Source organism: Protomyctophum bolini (assembly GCF_963924005.1).
Source record: "Protomyctophum bolini genome assembly, chromosome: 6".
In the NCBI taxonomy this organism is placed as follows: Eukaryota; Metazoa; Chordata; class Actinopteri; order Myctophiformes; family Myctophidae; genus Protomyctophum; species Protomyctophum bolini.
In genome coordinates this window covers 32,941,390-32,962,609 of record NC_137867.1, presented here as the reverse complement: position 1 = coordinate 32,962,609, position 21,220 = coordinate 32,941,390, and the positions used below count along the sequence as shown (strand labels likewise).

The window sequence follows — 21,220 nt, the reverse complement described above, 5'->3', positions numbered from 1 at the left end:
AACAACACACTGACTTCAACATAGAGTGCATGCCGACTGAGAGAACACAGACATGACTACGTGTTCACACCGCAAATGCTCAAAATGCACTCATGCTACGGCCATATATTTCCTGCTGCTTTATGGCCTTTCAGCATTTCAGAGTGAATACATCTACCAAAGACATAACAAGTAATGGCTCTGTGGTATTTCCACTGACATCACTGGTCACATGATGAAACATTAGCAAAAACAGGCCTTTGAAGCTGCTGCAATAGATAATTTGATAGCATCAAAACCTAAAGGCTGATTTATACTTTGTTGTAGTATGACAACGTCGCACGGCAGAAATTGCCAATCTACAAGCTCACAAGCTAACACAAATCTTCTCTTCTGGGGGTCTACATTTTCAGATGGGGGTCCGCGGGCCAAATATATATGAATTTGGGGGTCCTTGGCACAAAAACGATTGAGAGCTACTGGAGCGGAACATAGCACACAATTCTACGAGTTTTGTTTGTGAATCAAAGCTTCACAGCCGCTGTTAAAACTTCAGCCACCGGTGGAGTGATGAAGAGAGAGAGCTGAGGCCACCGGTGACCCCGGCTCCACACTGCGAGAGAGGGCCCCGCTCAGAGCCGGACCTGTCTCTCCAGCTGGGATCACAACACTACATTGGGGCTTGGGTTTCAGAGCGGAGCCCTGGCCTGGGGCTCGGGATGGCTCTCCCCTGTGTGGCAACCAGGCCTGCAGGGCAGGAGGCAGAGCCTGCGGGGCTGACATGAGGCAGACAGACACCCAGGGGGGGCCGGTGGGCCCACTCGCCCAGCCGCTCTCAGGAGGAGGCAGCGACAGCCACAGAGGCCAAAGACTGATGGGAGCTGCCTCAGACCGCAGGTTTGCTTTCTTAACTGCTGAGCTTGGGTTTGCGTCCAACCACAGCCTGCTGCAGCTATATTAGCATTCAATGGGGGCTTTCCATTTAAGTGGCCCGCATGCACAATTGGTGCATAGATGAGGTAGATTGAAACCAGGGGAATGGAATCAAACAATATCAAAAGAAAAAACATTATATATAAATAATTAGATCAAAATGTCTCAGCTTTTGCCTGCAGGAATACATTTTTCATGCAAAATCAAGGGTGCTTAAGTCTCAGCATCAATAAGGCAAAGAATAAGTACACTTTCTTTTGTTTTGATTTCCCATGTTTTATCCTCTTATCTATCCCTTTCCTAGACACCAAATCATTTTACGGCGCTCGTGAGCCACAGAATTTCCCAGGAAGACGTATGGTGGCTGTTTTCTGGGATATATTAATATCCAGCCAGCAGAGGCAAGGTAAAGAAGAGGAGACAGAGGGGTGAGGTGTGGGTTGGGGGGCACAGACGATCAGTATCACCGTATCTGATGATGAAATGCCTCTTATATTGCAGCCCCCGCCCTCCCCTGAAATGCACAGTTTCTCTCCACCGCATGTCACCTCAGTGTGCGGAACATGGTGTGTGTATCCTAGCTCCCCGGAGAGTGAGTTGTGTGTGTGTGTGTGTGTGTGTGTGTGTGTGTGTGTGTGTGTGTGTGTGTGTGTGTGTGTGTGTGTGCCGAATCCAGGGTGGGCATTCTCTCTGCACTCTGGTGGACAGACTGTCCTGTCATCACCACCGCACTGCAGATCCACCACATCTGCCTTGTCTTACACCAGTTAGCCCTGCTCAAACTACCCCCCTCCCTCCCTCTCTCTTTCCCTCCCTCCCACTCCTCCCACTATCCCATCTAGATCATCCAAATATTTCCCCTCGCTGCTTTTTGAAGCTTCCATGGGTCACAGGACCCCAAGCACAAATCACGCTGGCTTGCTGTGGGGGGGCCTGGTCGGAGGGGACGGGAGTAAGTCAGGCACGTAAGAAACCCAATCTGCACTGTTTTCATATGGGGTTATTTTTCTTGCCAAGACGGCCATCACCAATCAGCGGACGGCTCTAAACAGAGAGTTTAGGGAGCTCTTGCTGCTATACATGCTGTCCTGGCAGTTGATTTTCAACCACGTTCCCTAGCCGCACCGAGGGGCGCGAGAAAAGAAAGAGAGAGAGAGAGAGAAAGAGAGAGAGAGAGAGAGTCTGACAGACTGCAGTGGCTGAGCAGAGACTGTAGCCCCAGGTACACAGCTATGGGTCTATGTTGATAGATGGAAAACCAAATCCATCTCCCAGTATCCAATAAAACAAAGATGTTAGTTTTTACACTATGACACCACACTTGCTGTCGTTTTTCATACTGAATTATGATCCACTGAGCAAAGAAGCAGAGAAGCTAAAAAAGAAAAGAAAGGCCTTTGGTTCTAGTACAAAGGCCGACTCCTGGTGCCCCTGAATGTGAAACCATATACACTCACCCCCCAAAAAATAAAAAAGAGGTGAAAATAATAAAGACAGAGGGGCCATAATAGCAAAAGAATCAACTTTTTAACAGAGGGGTTTCCATGTGGAATTCTACGTTTTATAGAATGGCCTGACAGAGATGCTAGACGTTTCCTTCAACCAGGTTGGGTGCATTACAAAGAACAGGCATACATACATACATGGGACGATACGGGTACTTCACGATCTGTGGTGATAGTAGGCCCTTGATAATGATAATATCACAATATTTGATAATTGCAATATTGCGAGATTTCATCAACGATATATCACGATATCTGCAACTGAAAATAAATAAAAATAACCATAAAAGGCAAAAATCTGGAATGATGTATTTATATCTAAAATAATTGTGTCACAAACTGGCCAAAAAGTACATGAATCTTGCCTCCTCCAAACAGTAAAACACTGCCTGCTACTTTGCAACTTGTCCGTCCACAACAATGGGTAGGCGTACCACTACTAGTACTAACTAATCAATATCCCGATATTCGATATATTGCGATATTGCCAGGAGGATGATTCAATATATCACGGGAGAGGAAGTATCGCGATACTTTTTGTCACACCCCTAATTCATACAGTACGGACGACGTAGGACATGACGTCAGCATCCTGAAGGAGCTTCTCCTCCCATAACCACCTGCAGGGCACAAGGGCTTCACACAGTGGAGAGGAGACGCCGGCCTGGGCAGCAAGGAATCTGCAGTGCTGGTTAAAGTAATCACATTGGTCTCACTGCATCTGATCTGCAGTCTAACAGACTTCCAAACAGTTGAATGAGTAAATAAAGTGCCCCGGGGGACTCCCGCTGGAGATGGTGCACCACAAGGGGTGCAGCACACAAAAGCAGCTGAAGCGCCCACAACATCCCCCCCCCCCACCCCCCCCCCCCCCCCACAAAGAAAAAGGACAGTTGCTGGGCCGCTACCATGGGGGACCCGGCAAACTTTTATTAATCTTATCCCAGTTGGTTCCTCAACCTGTGCTGGATCAGGGCCCACTTTAAAATCTCAAAAATGTGTTTGCAGCCCACCCACCTGTCCACTTAACAACTGGCAGGCATTTGGCTGAAACCCAATTTTTCTCCCAACACAAATATGAAATGCCATTGACAATGAATAGACCATTTTGAGTGTTTGTGCAAACACAAACATTGCGTAACACAAACCTTGATGACGAAGGTTAGGACGCAAATTGTGATTGGCCGGAATGAGATGATGTATGATGATGTACGATGATAAGAGCGCCCCTCACTTCACACGGGTGTGATTTTTTGTATTAATGTTAAAATCATCATCCACTGCACAGGTGATTAGTCTACTTTTAGTCAGCATTACCTGCTTCCACCTGTCACGTTATATTTTAATATCTTAATGTTTTGCCAATAATTTGGGGCCCACTTGCAGTATCATCTCCTCCCACCAGCGGGCCCTGGCCCACAGGTTGAGAACCCCTTTCATAGACCAGAACCTCTTGAAATCCATGCACTCACAGACACAGGCTATGTTGCGGGCCAGGCCATGACATGTGCTCTCAAACGTGGTTATTTTGTAGGCCTATGTGTTTGTCTGTATGAGCATGTGGGCATCGGCATGTGTGTGTGCCTATATGCATTGTCTCCGCATGTGCAGGCGTGCGTGCGTGAGTGAGCATCCGCTAGGAGTGCATAGACCACATAAGATGAGAATCGTGCTCACTTGGCTGTGGAAGCGGGGTCTGGAGGGGACTAAGGGTCCGTGGCATTCTAGAGCCCCATCCCACCCTGCCCCATTCTTCCTTCTTTCGGGGCCTGACACAAATAAAAGGATTAGGAGCCCCCGTTTCCGTCAGACCCTCCATTCAGGACAAAGCTCTGACCAGCTTAGTGTCACACTTAATGATAAAAGTGCAAATCTCTGTCAGCCACTTCGGGCAGAAATACCAGTGTTTGGGGGATAATCTCGTTTGATGAAGAATAAAGAGAGGGGGGTACAAAAAACTGAAGGAAATGTGTTTTATGATATAACATAACTACTCATACCATCAAGCTATGTCGAGAGGGTCCGATTTTTGGGGGGTCTGTGGTATGTCTACGGACAAGACAACAAAGGTCATTTGACTCATTTCACAAGAAAGAGACTGAAATGTGTCTGTCTTGGTCATACAGCAAAGCATGTCGGAGAGAACAGAAAGAGACAAAGAAAGACACACTGAGCAAGAGAGAGTTTATTGTCTATGCACACGCATGCACGCACACGCATGCACGCACGCACGCACACACACACACACACACACACACACACACACACACACACACACACACACACACGAAACCTGGAGCGTAGTGTATAGATAAATACACTCCTCTGCCCAGATTCCCGTGTAGAGCTAGAATGTGTGACGTGAATGTGAGAGTGAGCCTTGGGCACACAACAGTCTGAATGCAGCACTTGCCACCGTGATGCCAGTTCTCTCTAGTGTATCTGCGAAAAGCCTACGTGTTGGAAAAACATTCCAGAGTGGGATCACATATACAGAGCTGGGGCCAGCAGCGATACTGTGCGCCAGCAGCAGAGGCCATGTCTCAATTCCTCATGCACGTTCGACCAGACCCCCCCCCCCCCCTCCCCTCCCTCCTGGAACAAGACGTGGCCCACTTCCAAACTAATTCCATTTTTACACCAAAATCAAACGGAGCAGAATCAGAGCTGAACAATAATTAGAAAGATCGTATGTACTATTATGTTGCTTTTTTGTTTTGTTTTCACATATTCTTGCCAACATTATAAATGAAGCTAATTTAAAATGAATAATTTCGTCACACATACTGGTACAGTTAAATCCAACCATTTCAAATAAAAACATTTTGATTCTCTTCTTACAAACAACGAACCTGGCAAACCCGAAAGACTGAAAACATTCGCTGAGTGCGTGTATTTCTACGGCTGGCTTCTTAAACAACCTCAAGCCCATTACGGTATTTCACAGATTTGGCCAGAATCTAATTTGTAAATTGCATTTAATGGTTTTGCGGTGGCCTTCCCTCTTGTTATGAAGAGTTGTCACGCTGTGAAAATAAACCTGAGGGCCCGAGGGAGGTGAGGCTCGGGATGAAAATCACTGCGTTGCCGCGTCCAAGCCGTCTCCTCTACTGTCACTGATTAGCATTCCCGATTGACTGACATGTCCCACTGGCTGCCTAACAGCCGGCTTTAGGAGATGAGGTTAAATTGTGGCTACCAACAAATTGCATGCTTGAGTTCCTCTGCACCCCTCTGCTATCATCCAGTGTAATGTGAGCACACCATGCAGGCAGACCCCCTCCCGCTCCCACCTCAACACACACACACACACACACACACACACACACACACAAAGCCACAGAGCCCTCTTTCCACATCCCTAGGCACCACCCTAGCCTCTAAAGTGGTGATGGGGAACTGCCGTGGCTCAGCCTCTGTGGCTTCCATATAGAGTCCTGTCCCAAAGTGTTTTGTGTTCCAACTGCTGCTGCAGGAAGACTCACGCACGCACACGCACACGCACACACGCACACACACACACACACACACACACACACACACACACACACACACACACACACACACACACACACACACACAGCTCACCCACTCCGTATACGGTACACACACATACCATTACTTCCAAGCATTAACCTGAGGTGGCTTTACAAAAATCCTTGATGAAGTCATGGAACATATAATGATATTAGTACTTAAGATTTCATACTTAAGATGATTTAGTGTGGTAAGAATGGACCGCAATTTACAAACTATTAACTGAAACAGCACACTGTTTCACTACTGTTGAATCTGTAATAGCATGCTATCCATACATAAGTGTTTTGTTAAAATGAGCCGTTTAATCAAATATTAATCACTCAAAGTGGCTATAAGGGGAAAACAGGAAGGACTAAAAGAGTGAATTAATGTAGTCTTTCTTGAGCGTCATAATAAATGCTGCAACGTTCCAACAGGTCCTTAATGGTTCTAAATGTGCTGGAGGAGGGGACGGTTAGCAAGGCATGAGATGACAGATGATGCATCCTCGTATGCTGCTGGGACAGGCCGAGCCATGTTGACATAGAACCCAATACTTCCTTACAGAGGAACAGGCCCGAGTCCAGCCAGCTCCTTGCCGAGCAGTAAAAAATCCTTGCAAGCTGAAGCAATATTATCCAGCTTAGTGTTGCTAACATTAGATTTGTCTCTCTGTAGAGGTCCTCCTTTATTTACCCAAGAGAAGTGGCTATAGACCTGTTTTCCTGATTTTTTTAGGCAGAGTTAGACAAAAGATGCTAACGGTTAGCATAGAGCATGTACAACTGGATCGTTGATCTGGTTGGTTGTTTATAACTCCTCAGCATGATGGACAAAAGAAGCATCTCTGTTGTTTACAGAATGAGTCTTCATTTGAGTGTGAACATGGACCCTGAGAGTGTAGAAATGGACCCGTTCGGTCCAAAAACTCTGGGTTTTACTGTGTGAGGGACGAGGCTTAGGACAGAAAAAAAGAAAAAAAAGAAAACGTGTCCATTTTGTGTGCATGTGTTTGTAAAGTAGCAGGCCACGCGGGAGTGTCCTGAGGTGAGGAAAACACACTGTGAGCTAACAGCGAACCCCAGTCGTCAGCATCTATCCAACACACTGCTCACTACAGCGTCCCAAGCATGGCTAATTAAAAAACAACAATTTCACAGGAGGGCACTACTAACAGTTCTAAAACGCACCTCTCAGCACACCAGGGGATCGTCCAAACGCTGAGAATTACAAGGGAAGTGAGACAGGTTCTGGGGGCTCAGGTTTTATGACTTCATCTGGTCTGCTTTTCCAATATTCATAGAACTATAACTTGGACCTCATTCTGGTTCCGAAACCATGAATTACCGAATTAGGAAAAAGGGGGGAGAATATATAAAATACCGGTACCGGTAATCTGCATACTGGTGAATTTTGATCAACTCCCTGTGAGCCAATTTAGATCAATACTTTCCTGAAAAATATATTTTAGAATGCTGTTAGAAAGTTGTATATCGTACCAGCAGTATATGTAGTTACAGTTGTACTGTATCGATACACCACACAAATCAGAACTATTGTTATTATAGTTACACAATATTAACCTCAAAGAAACACCCCATCACTTGAGCGTGTCGTTCTCTAACAAGGCAGTCAATTAAAGGGGTGTTTTCCAACACTTTGGTCAAGTGATAGCCTTATTACAAGCCTCCTTTCAAAGCATCTGCTCGGTTAGAGAAAAAAGTCCCTCCAGGGGGAAAAAAAAAGATCTCCCACTTTCTAATGATGTATAATTGACCTCTAAACACCAGGACACAACAAACTCTCCGGGGGTGGTGTAATTCCACTCTACCTCTTACACACCGTCCGTCTCGTTTAAGCTTGTTCCCCCTCACGCACTCGGCCACGGTGCGCATACAGCTGACAGCCCTGTTTACCAATTCTCAATCTAACACCATATGGAATACTGGAGGAAAAACAATGCACCAACATTCTCATGTTTTTCAAACATCGTCATCCTTACTTTTGATGAGAGTGCACAATATAAGTGAACTGAGGATTTGACTATACTATATGTATCTTCCTTTCTTTGACTTGGACTGAAAACTGAATCTAATGATTCCCAAAATAGTGCAGGAAATAGTTTCATCAGCTTCTGTGCATCGGCACACTGCAGTGACTGCACTGTCTCTGATTTATTTTATTATTTATTTTTACCATAAAAAAGGCAAAGCATAACAATAACAAGAACTATATACTTCGTACACAGAAAGTCAGCCAATTATATTTACCATTATCTATTTGTCCTTACACTTAGCTGAAACTATATAAAATGTGTTTACTCCAAAATCAGCAAAAACAACAGAATAAAAACATAGGTCAACTGTCTGACATAAAGAGAGGAAATCCAACCAAAATATAGGCTGATAAATGTTCAAATTTTTAGCACATAATCATACTATTTGGAGGTGTGCTTAAATGTGTCGGGAATTATGTACACTGTATGCTGTACTGTATTTTTTTTTACACAGCACACAGTATTTCCCCCTGTCAGGCTCCTTAACCTGTTCAAAAGGTGTGAAAGAAAGACTGCTTGCCAATTCCTTGATTTACGGCAGCTAGCTTGAGCTGATTACGGGGTATGAATCAGTTGCTGTAGGAATGTAATTAGGCACGTAGACCTCTGTAAGAGTCTGAGCTCTCCTCACAGCCCAGAGCACTTTGTGGGCTGACAAATGCATCTTAAATAGGTGTCATAAAAGTCAAAAAGGTGCCAATTACATCTTTAAGTATCCCATCAGTGCAAATGAAATAAACAAAAAGGGATACTTTTGTCTAAGGTGAAGTGGGACCCTCCAGCAAGGTTATTTCTTTGTTATTATGGAGTTTTTTTTAACCTGGGAGGGATCAAGAGAAAATAGGGGAGGAGGTTGAACAATTAAAAGATGGAACGTGCGATGAATAACGCTGTGAGAGAGCATGATGGCGCCTAGCAGGTTGCTGTTTTTGGCGTGGATGTTTGGACTTGTCACATAAACTCAACATGCAAAATGCCAGAGGTAGCAAAGCGAGGGAGGGCTGTGGACATGCTGAGCTCCTAATAATAACGTAATATAATATATTACAATAAAATAATACTATACCCTTTCTAACACAATATTGTGTGTAAAAATATATTGTATGCAAATTAAGATATACACCAAAAAGAGATATTTTCTCTGGCTTCACACAGACATGCACGCACGCGCACGCACACACACACACACACACACACACACACACACACACACACACACACACACACAATAGATAAACAAAACAAGCATATGGACAATATGAAGCAACTACAAAATGGCCAGGGTAAAATAAGCAAAAAGAAAGAGATCCCTCTCTTTGCTGGACTGGTCTCCTTTTCCTTTTCCAGCCAACTCTAAGCCGTGAAGCCGTGACACCGGTATCCCTTAGTTACTGCTATGAATTTCCCCATTGTTATCAACTGACTACACTGCTGTCACAAAGCTGGATGAATAGCACGCATGGCAATAGATGTAACTCATTGTTGGTTGCAAGGTATCTAGCAGAGAGCTATAATGTCCTAGTAATCGAAGCCGAATTGTTAAAAAGCCCTGACACAAAAAGCTGAAAATTCAATGACAAGCATGAAAAGCACTCATGCAATGAGAAACACAAGGCACCCCATGGACTGCACGGCAACACTGCACGTTTAGCCTTCAGTTCAGTCAAAATATAACAAAACCAAAAACTGTGATAATGTAAATTTCAATTTACTAATTTCTTCATCACATAGTAATGTATTTTTCTGCCTCATCACTTACATGAAAATGTTATTTTAATTTTAGGTTACTTTTTTAAGAAATGCAATTGACTTGAAATTGATTACTGCATACTTACATAATGCAAAATATTATTAATTATTTTAAAATATTATTATTATTATTATTATTACAGTTATTATACATTTGACATATTGTGATCAAAATAGCAATAATCTTTATTTTCACATTAGCCTGCAAATAGCCACTGGCTACTATAGGCCTTGGGCATTTTACTGATGTTTTAGTTAAGTAGAAAAAACATAAGAACAATTCAAACTGCCAAACATGAAATAAAACGTTAAATTGAGAATGTATAGGCCATTGCGCATGTGTGTCAGTGCGTAATAGTTTGTGCACGCATGCGTGTGCGTGCACGCGCGCAGCGTGCGATTCTCTGTACAAGTTTTATTTGTATTTTTTTCATAACTATTCACATCCGTTCAATATAGCATACCGCGTATACAGATATGCGGGTAAACGGGGCGGGCTATATTGTTCATCGCATAAATTGCCTGCTAAATGATTGCCGGATGTCAAATGCAAAACATAAATAGGCCTATAACATAAAACGCACAAATGACCAAATAATTTAAATCAAATTAAATCTACAAAAGTGCAAAGCAAAATACAAAACGTATATTTATATAATGTGCTTGCTTAATAGCAAGTCATTGACAGCATATAATCCCGATTGAGGTGCATTGTACCACCAATAGGCTATAGCGAATACAGCTGCGAGGGACTGACTTTCTGGCATTTTCCTCCTTTTTGGTGCTTTGAAACTCAACTTGGCCTATACGAATTATTAGTGTACGTCATATACTGTAAGTGAGTGGACCATCAACGAGAAATTAATTAAATTGAAAAGGATTCCCCGGCCTGGTTGTTGTGACCATATCATAGCCTAACTATTATGAATGCGCTTCACTGGTCCAGTGGAAATAAATATGGAAATATCGCCGACTCTATGACAATAATATAGCAATAAATATGACAATAAGATAAGCCCAGTAATGCAATCATCCTCCATGCCGTGGAGTGAGTGAGACACATTGAAAAGGTAAAGGCCTATAAATATAGGCCAACTGTAGCACAGCCATTTGGAGCATCGGTGGGGACATTATGGGAGATAGTCAGAAGTGCTTACTGTTGGTAGTCATGCTTGCAGTATAGTTTCCTTTCTCTGAAGTAACAGCTGGTAGTGAGGGGTTGTTGACACACAGTGCACTGCAAACACTCCTCATGCCACGAAGAATCGTTGACTCTCATCAAGAAGCGGTCAGAAATCGGACGCTGGCATCCCTCGCACACTGATGGATGGTGACAGTCAGTCCCTAAAACATATTTGCTCGTGTGAGTGAATTGTATAGGCCGGTCAAACACACACACACACACACACACACACACACACACGCACACACACACACACACACACACACACACACACACACGCACACGCAGACACACGCACACACACACACACACACACACACACACACACACACACACACACACACACACACAATGACACACATATACACACACAAAAGGGGGTTCGTATAGTTTGTAGGCCTACAGGCCATTGTCAGATAGAACACACAATCACATGTAAGTCAGTAAGTGTAAGTCAATAATAAGCTGGTATTAATTAGAATAAAGTCGTTTAACTCGTTCTTACCAAAACGAGACACTTGTAGCTTTAGCTAGCCATAGGCCTGCTGGTATGTCCTACACACCATAATCTGTATAATGAGACCCGATACGATCATATCAATCATCAAGTTATTTGATGTCACAATCATTAGACTATAATGCAAAGAGGATGCCAGCAAGCAGGCATTTAAGAGGGCATATAACGATACCGTTTTCATTTTGGGGGGAACGTTGTTGATGTATGAACACAAATCGTTACTTTATCTTTTGTCAGCGAAATTGCATGCAAGGGCGAAAAACTAAAAAGCTGCAAAGGCTCAAAACATGCCAGGAGAAAGGTAAAGGCTGCAAGCAGTCACGCGTATAGGCAAATGGCATATGCGTACAGACAGGCCTGGAAGCCAAGTCAAACATTTTGTTTTAATCTCGGACATTTTGTGTTAAACTGAGTGATTTCGCTCGAGTTATGCAGACTAATGTCTTCTATATCAATCTTACCAAGCATGACTCCAAGCGTAGCTTGTCCTGAACGCAGGGGGTGATCTTCAATTTTTATGCCGTCCAGCATTATAGAAGTCTTGGATTGTTTTCTCGTGGAGAGGCGCTCTAGTGACACCAGACCTGTTGCAATATCCATAATGATATGATCAGACTCAGTCACTTAGGCTATTAAAATCGTATCCCAACAAAAAGGCTGTTCGAAGATGCCACTCGTAACCGTAAAAACCTGTTGAGACGGTAACCGGGAGTCCCGAAACTGCCTGCTGCATGGAAGAACAAACTTGCACGAAACACAAGCACAACTCGTCTTTGATGCTCACAAATCTGTCAAAGCCAAGCAGCCTACGACGGCTAAACAAATTGTTGATTGGTCAGAGTGCAGTGGAAAAGATAATAAACCTGGCAAACTCTGAACAGTCACCTGTTATTTAGAAGTAGAACGGAGAGGAAGCTGTATCTTCCGCGCGCCGCGCCGAACGGAGAAGCTTGAGTCCCTATACTTGAAATGTTTCTGTTTTGTTTAATCGAGGAGAGGAATAAAAAAAAAGACAACAAATCCCAGATTTGTGAGTGAAATGTCCCGACAGTGACTCTTCAAGTAGAGGGCTGATGTGCCCCTCTCGGACCCCTGTCGCTTGAAAAGTCTGAGTTGGAGATTGAAGCGACTGGGATCCTCCCACTAGCTGACTGCATGCATGAACACACTTTCTGAGTCTCTCCAGTGCCATTGGGATGCTATTGGTGCAGAGTGCAGGCTACAGTCCGCTTCACAGAGCCGCCCCAAACAGCACACATGGATAGTCACACATAAATAACAATAAGGAGATGAGATCGATAAATAAGTAGAACATTATATTTTGCGGGATATCACATAGCATTATCTATATATTATAATTATTATTATAACAACAGCTAATTGCAACAACACGTTTACACGTTTTAATATATAGGCTATATGCTAATAAGTATAATAATATACCTTTATTAACGCAAATATATATATATATATGCCTCAAATTATATTATAAAACAGGTCCCTATAGTAGCCTAGGATAATTTAACTTTATAGGGGTTGTTTGAAAGAAATAGGCGTAAAATAAAATACTTTCGTGTTATATAGACTATATTCGTTGGATTGCCATGGCCATCTCGGGTTTCGGTATATTAAAACAGGCCTACAGTAGACCGATTTGAAAGGACTAGGACACTGAAAATGTAACGATTGTATAATTTGTATTATAGGCTATACCATTTCAGTGGACTGCATTCTGCCAAATATTATTTCCTTATTTTATAGGCCTAATATATTGTGTTCGTTTTTTTGTGCAAAATGAAAAACGAGGACATCATTATCAGTTTTCCCGTTTGAGGGGTGTGTGTGTGTGTGTGTGTGTGTGTGTGTAAAGAACGCCCTGACCCCCACAACAACTGATGATGCACCTGGTGATCAGTGGCGATAACACAGACAGCGCTGCTGCATGTGCATGTGTTCAGCAGCGAGGGAGCCACGCCAGAAGTTGAGCCAAACAAACATATTTCCATCTAATCCCGGCAAGAAATGTAAAATATGCACCGGGCTTTGCAGTGAAGGCCTGCCTGCCTGCCTCAGTCAGAGATGTATTTGACAGGAACAGCGCGTATAAGAAGTAGTAGGCTAACTGGCCTTGTGCTGTCTGTCTGTGAATCAACGGGAACTCAATGTCATCTGAGCTGCTTTATCGGCGCCGGGGTTGAACGCGCTCCTCGTTTTGTTTAGATCAGTGGTTGTTAATTCTGGACCGCCAAATACCGCCTATATATTAGGCCGCGGACCACCTCTGAAAATATTTACAAGATGTGGGTTGTTAAAATGTAGCCTATCAATATAAAAAGAAATTAAAAAAAGTTTCCACATTAAAAGAATAATAATAGGCTTATTGATAGCCTATATTTAAACAACTTGTGATGCTATATATATATATATTAACCAATTTAGCTGGAGACCGCCGGGAACCCCCTCAAGGACCCCTGGGGTCCCCGGACCCCACTTTGAGAACCACTAGTTTAGATCACAATCTTGGCTCGTTGAGAATGACCACCACCGAAATAAGCATCCTTCGAACATGCAGGCACATTGGCAGTATGTTCAGTATAGGCTATAAGATTAATAAGAGTATAGAGCATTCTAATATCACTCTGGCTTTGTGTTTTACCCATGCCATGGCTCGCGTCGTATGCAAATACTAGGAATAAATGCTGACAGGCAACCGCTGAAATAATAGCCTATATTGAGATTTAAAAAAAAAAAGTTTTCTATTTCCATTTCTGCCTGGATATAATAGCGCTATTTAAATTATATAGGCCCAATAGGCCTACCTTTAAAATGATTATAGCATCAGACAGACGTCATCAAACATTTAATTCCAAGATCTATTTATCTCGAGGATAAAATTAGGTTAACCCATTTTGCTCAAATTAACGAATAGGCTGCAAATCACAGTGCCGCATGTTCATGTGTTGGTTAGATTGTTTTTGATTGTCTTAACCTACACAGGCTAATATTTAAAAAATAATCTCACTGGCACTAATTGGAGACAAAGCAAAACAAGACTATATGCATTTTAAGGTCAACAAACTATGACAACGAATATGGTACATTTTCAAAAAAAAATGTAGAGTTCAAGAACTGCTCATAATAATAATAATAATAATAATAGCATAATAATAATAATGAAAATATCATATAATAGCATAATAATAATAATTTCTTCCATGGTCTATTGCTGACATACATATATATATATATATATATATATATATATAAACCGGTTTATATAGACTATATTGTAAACAATTCGACACACATATTGAAGAGGCAAATGAGAAAACATTTTAATCGTGTGAAACACGATTGCCGCTATATTGACCCATGGTATCCACAGTGCATAGCAGCCATGTGCCGTGTGTGTTTGTGACATCCTTTGTGAACCATCAAGGCGATGACCTGTAGCCTAGATTGGAGCAAAACAGAGAATAGATTGTTGGCTATTTCGCTCGCGTTGCCCTCTGCTGGTCCGTGGGCGAACTGCCCACGGAATTACCCAAAGAAGAAGGGGATTGAGAATATAAAACACAGATAAGACTAGCAGTCTTGAACGTTACGTATAGGGTAAGGAAGGTAAGGTATCAGGTATGTAATCTTTGGCACCTCATGCGTATAGGCATGCAGTAGCCTACTCACTCTCTGCAGGTTATCCCTGAAGCAAGACATCAAGTTGCTGCTTTTGGCAAGGAGGTATAAGCCTAACCTAGCGGAGCCACTGTCTGGTAGGCTTACAAGCACGTTGCAGCGTGCATGGGTCCGGTGACTCCGGTCCATACCACCCCCCCCCCCCCCCCCCCATTTTGAGCTGCGCAATTTATTCACACAAAGTGAACCAAGTGGCCTCATTCACCAATTATATAGACAAGCAAAAGCTCAACGGCGTGCAGTGCAGTGAGTGAGTGAAGGGACCGACCGACAATGTATGAGCCTATTGACTTAATCAATAAATCAATGTAATAAATTTGGCCCGCGGGTGTTTAATGGGCCTCTACGTGATGACCCCTCCCTCGCCCTCTGTAACGAAGAAAAATCATTCAGCAGGTGTGCTCATGTGTGTGTGTTGTTGCGCGCCCATAACAGCAACAACAAAACTAAAGCACATATAGCCAATACTAAGCCTATAGCCCAGTTATCTTTTAAGCAACCATTCATTTCATCCAGCATAAAGGTAAGATGTCATTATAATGCACATTACGCTGGTGAAAATCTGCTTTAACAAAAAAAAGTTAATTGACCCCGAATGATATAACGAAATAATGTGAAGTAAATAGTCGTCCCTGTTTGGGATATAACGGAGTAGCAAAAACGGCAGCTATAGATAAATCAAACTTGAATGATCTAATGATTTAAATATTGTTTATTGAAAACGTCGTGAAAATAGTGTGCCGTTTTTCTCCTTTCGACATGAAAACTTATCAGACCGACTAATATGCACGAATTTGAGACGTGACTGCATTAGAGGATACATTTCTATTATTTTATTTCCATTAGCCTATATTTTATTGATGAATCATATAACCTATCCATATGGATATTTGAATGGCGGTCACAAATAAATAGTTTAAAGCTAAACCAGAATAATTATTAAATCGAATTCAGATTTCGTTTAATTCGTTTAGTGTAATCTTTTCATACATAATAGCCTACATATTTTCAAACTATATGTAACCTGACGGTATAGCCAGCCTATACTAACTACTCATATACTTATTGTTCATATAGCATTATAAGCATATATTAATTTGAATTTCCTATAGGCACTGCCCTGGGGTTAAAACATAAGTAATTAATAAATACATTAGGCCTACCCTAAAATGTGGTAGAATAAGACGAGAATGCATAAAAGGGACCAACTATTTTGATCTTACTGTGATGTGCATCTGCTATTGGACACTGGAAAAAAATCAATTATGCGTAAACAAAAACGGACTAATGACCTATATTTATCATTCTTTAATGAGCTAAATTGTATAGGAGTAACTCAACACACCAAAGACATAATGGTATAGTCCAGATTGCAGCGGTGGAGGTCGGACTTTGTCAGTTAACTCACTTTGATCTTTTAATGAGTGTTTCTAAAAAGCTTAAGCTCGCCATGCCATGAGCATGATGCTTCTGTTCTGTAAAACCGTGTACAGTACAGCAAACATTAGAGTCTGTCTTGTTTTCTCAGCCCGACGTGCAGTTGAAGTTGAACACCTTCAAAAGCTGCAATCGACTACGGAAATTATAGCCTCGGCTCGCATACATGCAGACATTTTTTTATCTTAAATATATTCAGTCAAATGGATCAAACTATAGGCCCTAGGCCTATAGCTATTTGATAAAGTGGAGCGAGCTCCTTCATTATTTTTTTGCTTTCTTCTTTTACATTCCCATATAGAAGTCCATGTGTTAGGAGGAATACTATCTTAAAATAGCTTCCGAATGGCTCTTATTTTCACGTGAAATTCCAGGCGAATCGTTTATCTCGTCAATGCAGGGTGACCCTGACCACTGTGTGAGGAGCACGAGAGACGCTTATTAAAGGTGAGATTTGCCCCCCGGCATGCAGCTTCGCTGCAGACAAACTACACTTAAATATATATTGTATGTGCCTCGTGCGGTGATGTGTTTACTTTAGGCCTACTTTGTAGTCAGCAGTATAGCCTACTACAGCAAACATGGAATGATTTATAGTGAGAATGTGCTATAGGTTAATAAGGTTATATATTCTGCTGGTTGATCAAAAGCTATACTACCGTCATGTGAGAAAACAAAGGCTGCAGGTTCTCCCTGTAGATTCCCATGCAATTTCCTTATACATTGGCCCTTAAATAATACAAATAGGAAATAAAATAAAAATAATAATGCTACAAAAAGAATATCTTGACTTTAAATTCATATGTAATGTCTTAAAAGTAACTCAACTATGTATAATTTATACTGCAAACACTTTCATATAGTTTATTGGCGCTCTCTTAGGCTTGTAGGCCTATACCTTAATTTGAGCATCATGCATTGATCTGAACTTTCTCAGACCCTGCACTAAACACAGTGGACATGGAGATTTCTTTACCCCCCCCCCCCCCCCCCCTCCACAACCACACCCCACTCCTCCCCTCAAATATTTTTTTGCCTTTTCTCCAAAAAACAGTCTCTCTCATCTTACCGAGACCTCTGGGAATGTCACGGCCAAATAACTCCAGCAGCGGGATAATACCAAGAGACCCCAAGGAGCCAGGTAAAGTATAACACACCACTGTCTATAGCTCACTGCTGCGAATGTTTATGTTTTGATGTGCTGGATTGATCGTTTTTTCCCTCTCCCTCGTTCTTGACATAATGGCTGACAGTATAAAGTAGGCCCAAGTCTGCTGAAGGTGAAAATTATATCATATTTGCACTGTCTGTAAGTTCAAGTTGTGGGATATAGGATCTGAATTTCTAACACCAAGAAAGAGATCCAGAGTAGACTATACCTACTCAAAATCATGATTTGTTTCAATTTGATAAGAAAAGGCAGAATTGATCAAAGATCTTTAGAGAGCCAGAGTCATGATTAGTTAGTTATATACAGTTTCAATTGTTGGATATAAGAAAGAGAAAGAAAGGTCAACTGACAGATTAATTGTCAAAATGATTTAAAGCTGGCGTTTTGTCTATTTTGCTGTTACAATACACATGTTATCTGTATAATAATAATAATACAGAATTAACTTAATTATAAATGGAATATTTGTGTCCGAGTGGAATCTTGTATGATTCATAATAAGGAACAGATGCAAGAAAATGATCAATAACATAAGTCAAGTCATGAATATTCAAAAAACATTGTCATGTTAGATACTAACAGCAAAGAACTACAATAGCAGAAAGCCATGAAGGTTCAACTATCCCCTCATGAAAAATTATTTGACTTTACACTTTCTAGACAAAGTTTCAGGGATCTCATTTTGACGGCATTACTCTACGCAAACTATATACCCAAACGTCAATTCCTGCAGTTCAAGAACCCAATGAACATAGCCTGAAAACATGGAGCACTGTGGGACACATCAGGTTATCCAGGATGCAGCCATATTTACACACCTGGTCCGTTCATTCATGTTTGCAGCTCTTGGTAACCCACCACTACTCAACACGTTTATGTGGTGTGTGACTGTGTGTGTGTGTGTGTGTGTGTGTGTGTGTGTGTGTGTGTGTGTGTGTGTGTGTGTGTGTGTGTGTGTGTATTACCTGAGCTGGGATTCCTTTATCTGAATTACAATGTCATCCCCTGCTGGACGTTCACACACAATACACCCGGTTGTACTTCTTCACACCAAAGGATCCATAAATACCAGTTACATCGCCAATGTTGTAGCCATAGACTGTAAAAAATATGGACAAAGCGTTCCCCGGGTCTAACGTGAACGTAAAATGAAGCCTGAAATCCCTTGCACTGTAAGTCGCCATCTTTTGAGCCCAGTTTGGCCATTGGCTGGCCCAGACAACGAGGCGGGACTTCCCCCCCTTCTTCTTCGTTGGTTTTTATTTTGACTTGAGTGGGTGGGGAATCCCGTTCATGAACTGTAACGGTAGCCACGCCCCTCAGAACATGCGAAATGAAAAGTATTCATGACCATGTTTATTAAGGTAATACAGTCTAGGTGAAGTTGGGCCCAAATACATGGACTTCTATGGGGCTATGGGTTTTTTTTGAGCCCAATGATAGCGCCACAACAGGCCATTATATGAACTTTCATTTCCTTAGTGGCTTCACAAAAAATCTGTCTGACTGCCCCCCTGGTTGTAGCCTAGAGAATTAACAGTACAGGTTTGAAGAATTCCAACAGCATTATTTCGTTTGATCTTTTAAATGTCATACGTCTTGATATTTCCAAGTGATTTAGAGATAGAAAATGAAGTAGTAAGTAGAGTATAGGCTTATTATGCTTTTAGTATATAGCTATATACAGAAATTCTTTTTTTTCCTTGTGCATGACATTGTTCAGAAACAAAAAAAAATCTGTACATGTGAGGCTTCAATTGTTTTGCTCATATTCATTGTCTTCTTATTGTGAAAATTGTTTTCATGTTATATAAATAGTTGCAAAGGGCGCATATTAAATATCCATAAAGTGCTATACAGTATTGCACCTAATATCTATATTTACTTTAATCGTTGTCACAGAAATTTTGGTGGAGGGTTTACCAACAATCTAATGCTTACTCAGTGTTAGTGTATAAACTAAAGAAAGAAAGAAAGAAAACTTTTTGTTTTGCAATAGGCTACCCAGAATATAAAACCAAACAAAAATGTCACATTCTCTAAGCATTTGGATTTATATCATCATAATTGTAAGGAATATTTTAATTATATTTCAAGATGATGAGAAGCCATATTATACTGTAATAAAATCATAGTATAAAACCGTAAAGATATTGAACAAAATTAATGGAATTCGAGACAAGCAGAGGAACTTTCTTTGTGTGTTGAAAAGTTCAAAGGGAATAGATAGTGACATCCATTTAAAACAAAATGTTGGTTTTATATCATGTAATAAAAAAGTCCAACGAAAACAATAACTTTCTTTGCAGTAATGCTTTCCTTGTTTGTATTGATTAATCTGATATGCTCTAGATGAAATGTCTCCCCACCCACCAAGTCTTGACTAGGTTCATGTAAAATGATTTATGAAGACAAAATGAATGCTAAATCTCCCTTTCCTTCACAAATGCACACCTCCAAAACATTTAAAATGATCAAAGCTGGCAACAGATGAAACACTTAAATCCAAGAATAACTGAGAAAAATGCTTTCATGTGGCAACTCAAGGGATCTCCCATTCTCCTCTGTTTTACTTAACAGACACAAACATGGCAAAAATAATGCTTCATTTAAACGGTTACCAAAACCGTGCGCACGGGCACGCACACGCGCGCACACACACACACACACACACACACACACACACACACACACACACACACACACACACACACACACACACACACACACGTCAAAATAAAAATATGTCACCAATTACCTCTTAACACACACTATGTGTCTCTCTACAACTGTTGGAGATGATTAAGATGCAGTTATTGTCACACACTAATATAAATATAAATATATTTATCTAGCTATGAAATCTACATACCACATTTCAAGGTGTTGAGTGTAGGGCGGGATGTAGCGAGACGCCATCTGGACATGTTGCTCACAGAGAAAAGGGAAGTTGCGTCTGTTAAGTGGAAGATGATAGGGCCGCACAGAGCATACACAGCTGAAAAAATCAAGAGTTCATAAAACAAACATTTATTCATTGGAGCACAACAAGGAATAAATCGCAGCAGGGACATGGAGCTTGATGTTGTATTGTACTGTACATCATGTGACTGTTTTTATCATTAGCAAAAGCACCTCAGCCCAGGCAAGATTTGCAGTGCCTTTCAGCGGACGATCATGTTATTCATTGGATTTGTCTGCAGAAAAATAATGTTTCCCTTGATAGAAAGCAAGGCTGCAGGAGGCCAAGTGCATGATTTTAGGATGCGTGCCATCAACAACAAGCATGGGCCTTCGCTACCCATTCCTCATGTGGAATGGATAAATTCTCCCTCTAATGTCTAAAATGCATGTGGCCACAGATTTCGTGGCAGTAGTGCAAGTAGTGAGAGAAATTCGGAAGAGATCTACCTATACGTATACTATGTTACACAACTACGATGTTAGCTATACATAATTATCAGATAATCAGGAGAAT

The 21,220-nt window shown here is 41.5% G+C and overlaps 1 protein-coding gene across 2 annotated transcripts in view; it reads right to left on the bottom strand.

Moving 5' to 3' along the window:
* The window catches only part of lmx1bb (LIM homeobox transcription factor 1, beta b), a 57,077-nt gene extending 44,927 nt beyond the window's left edge, over positions 1 to 12,150 (bottom strand). For both annotated transcript variants that reach the window (XM_080766658.1, XM_080766659.1), the window contains exons 1-2: positions 11,903 to 12,150; positions 10,899 to 11,085 (exon numbers count right to left, since the gene is read on the bottom strand). In XM_080766658.1, the coding sequence (XP_080622784.1) occupies positions 10,899 to 11,085; positions 11,903 to 12,041 (326 nt within the window). In that variant the 5' untranslated portion in view covers positions 12,042 to 12,150. The remainder of the gene's footprint in view (positions 1 to 10,898; positions 11,086 to 11,902) is intronic.
* Between the last annotated feature and the right edge of the window lie 9,070 nt (positions 12,151 to 21,220).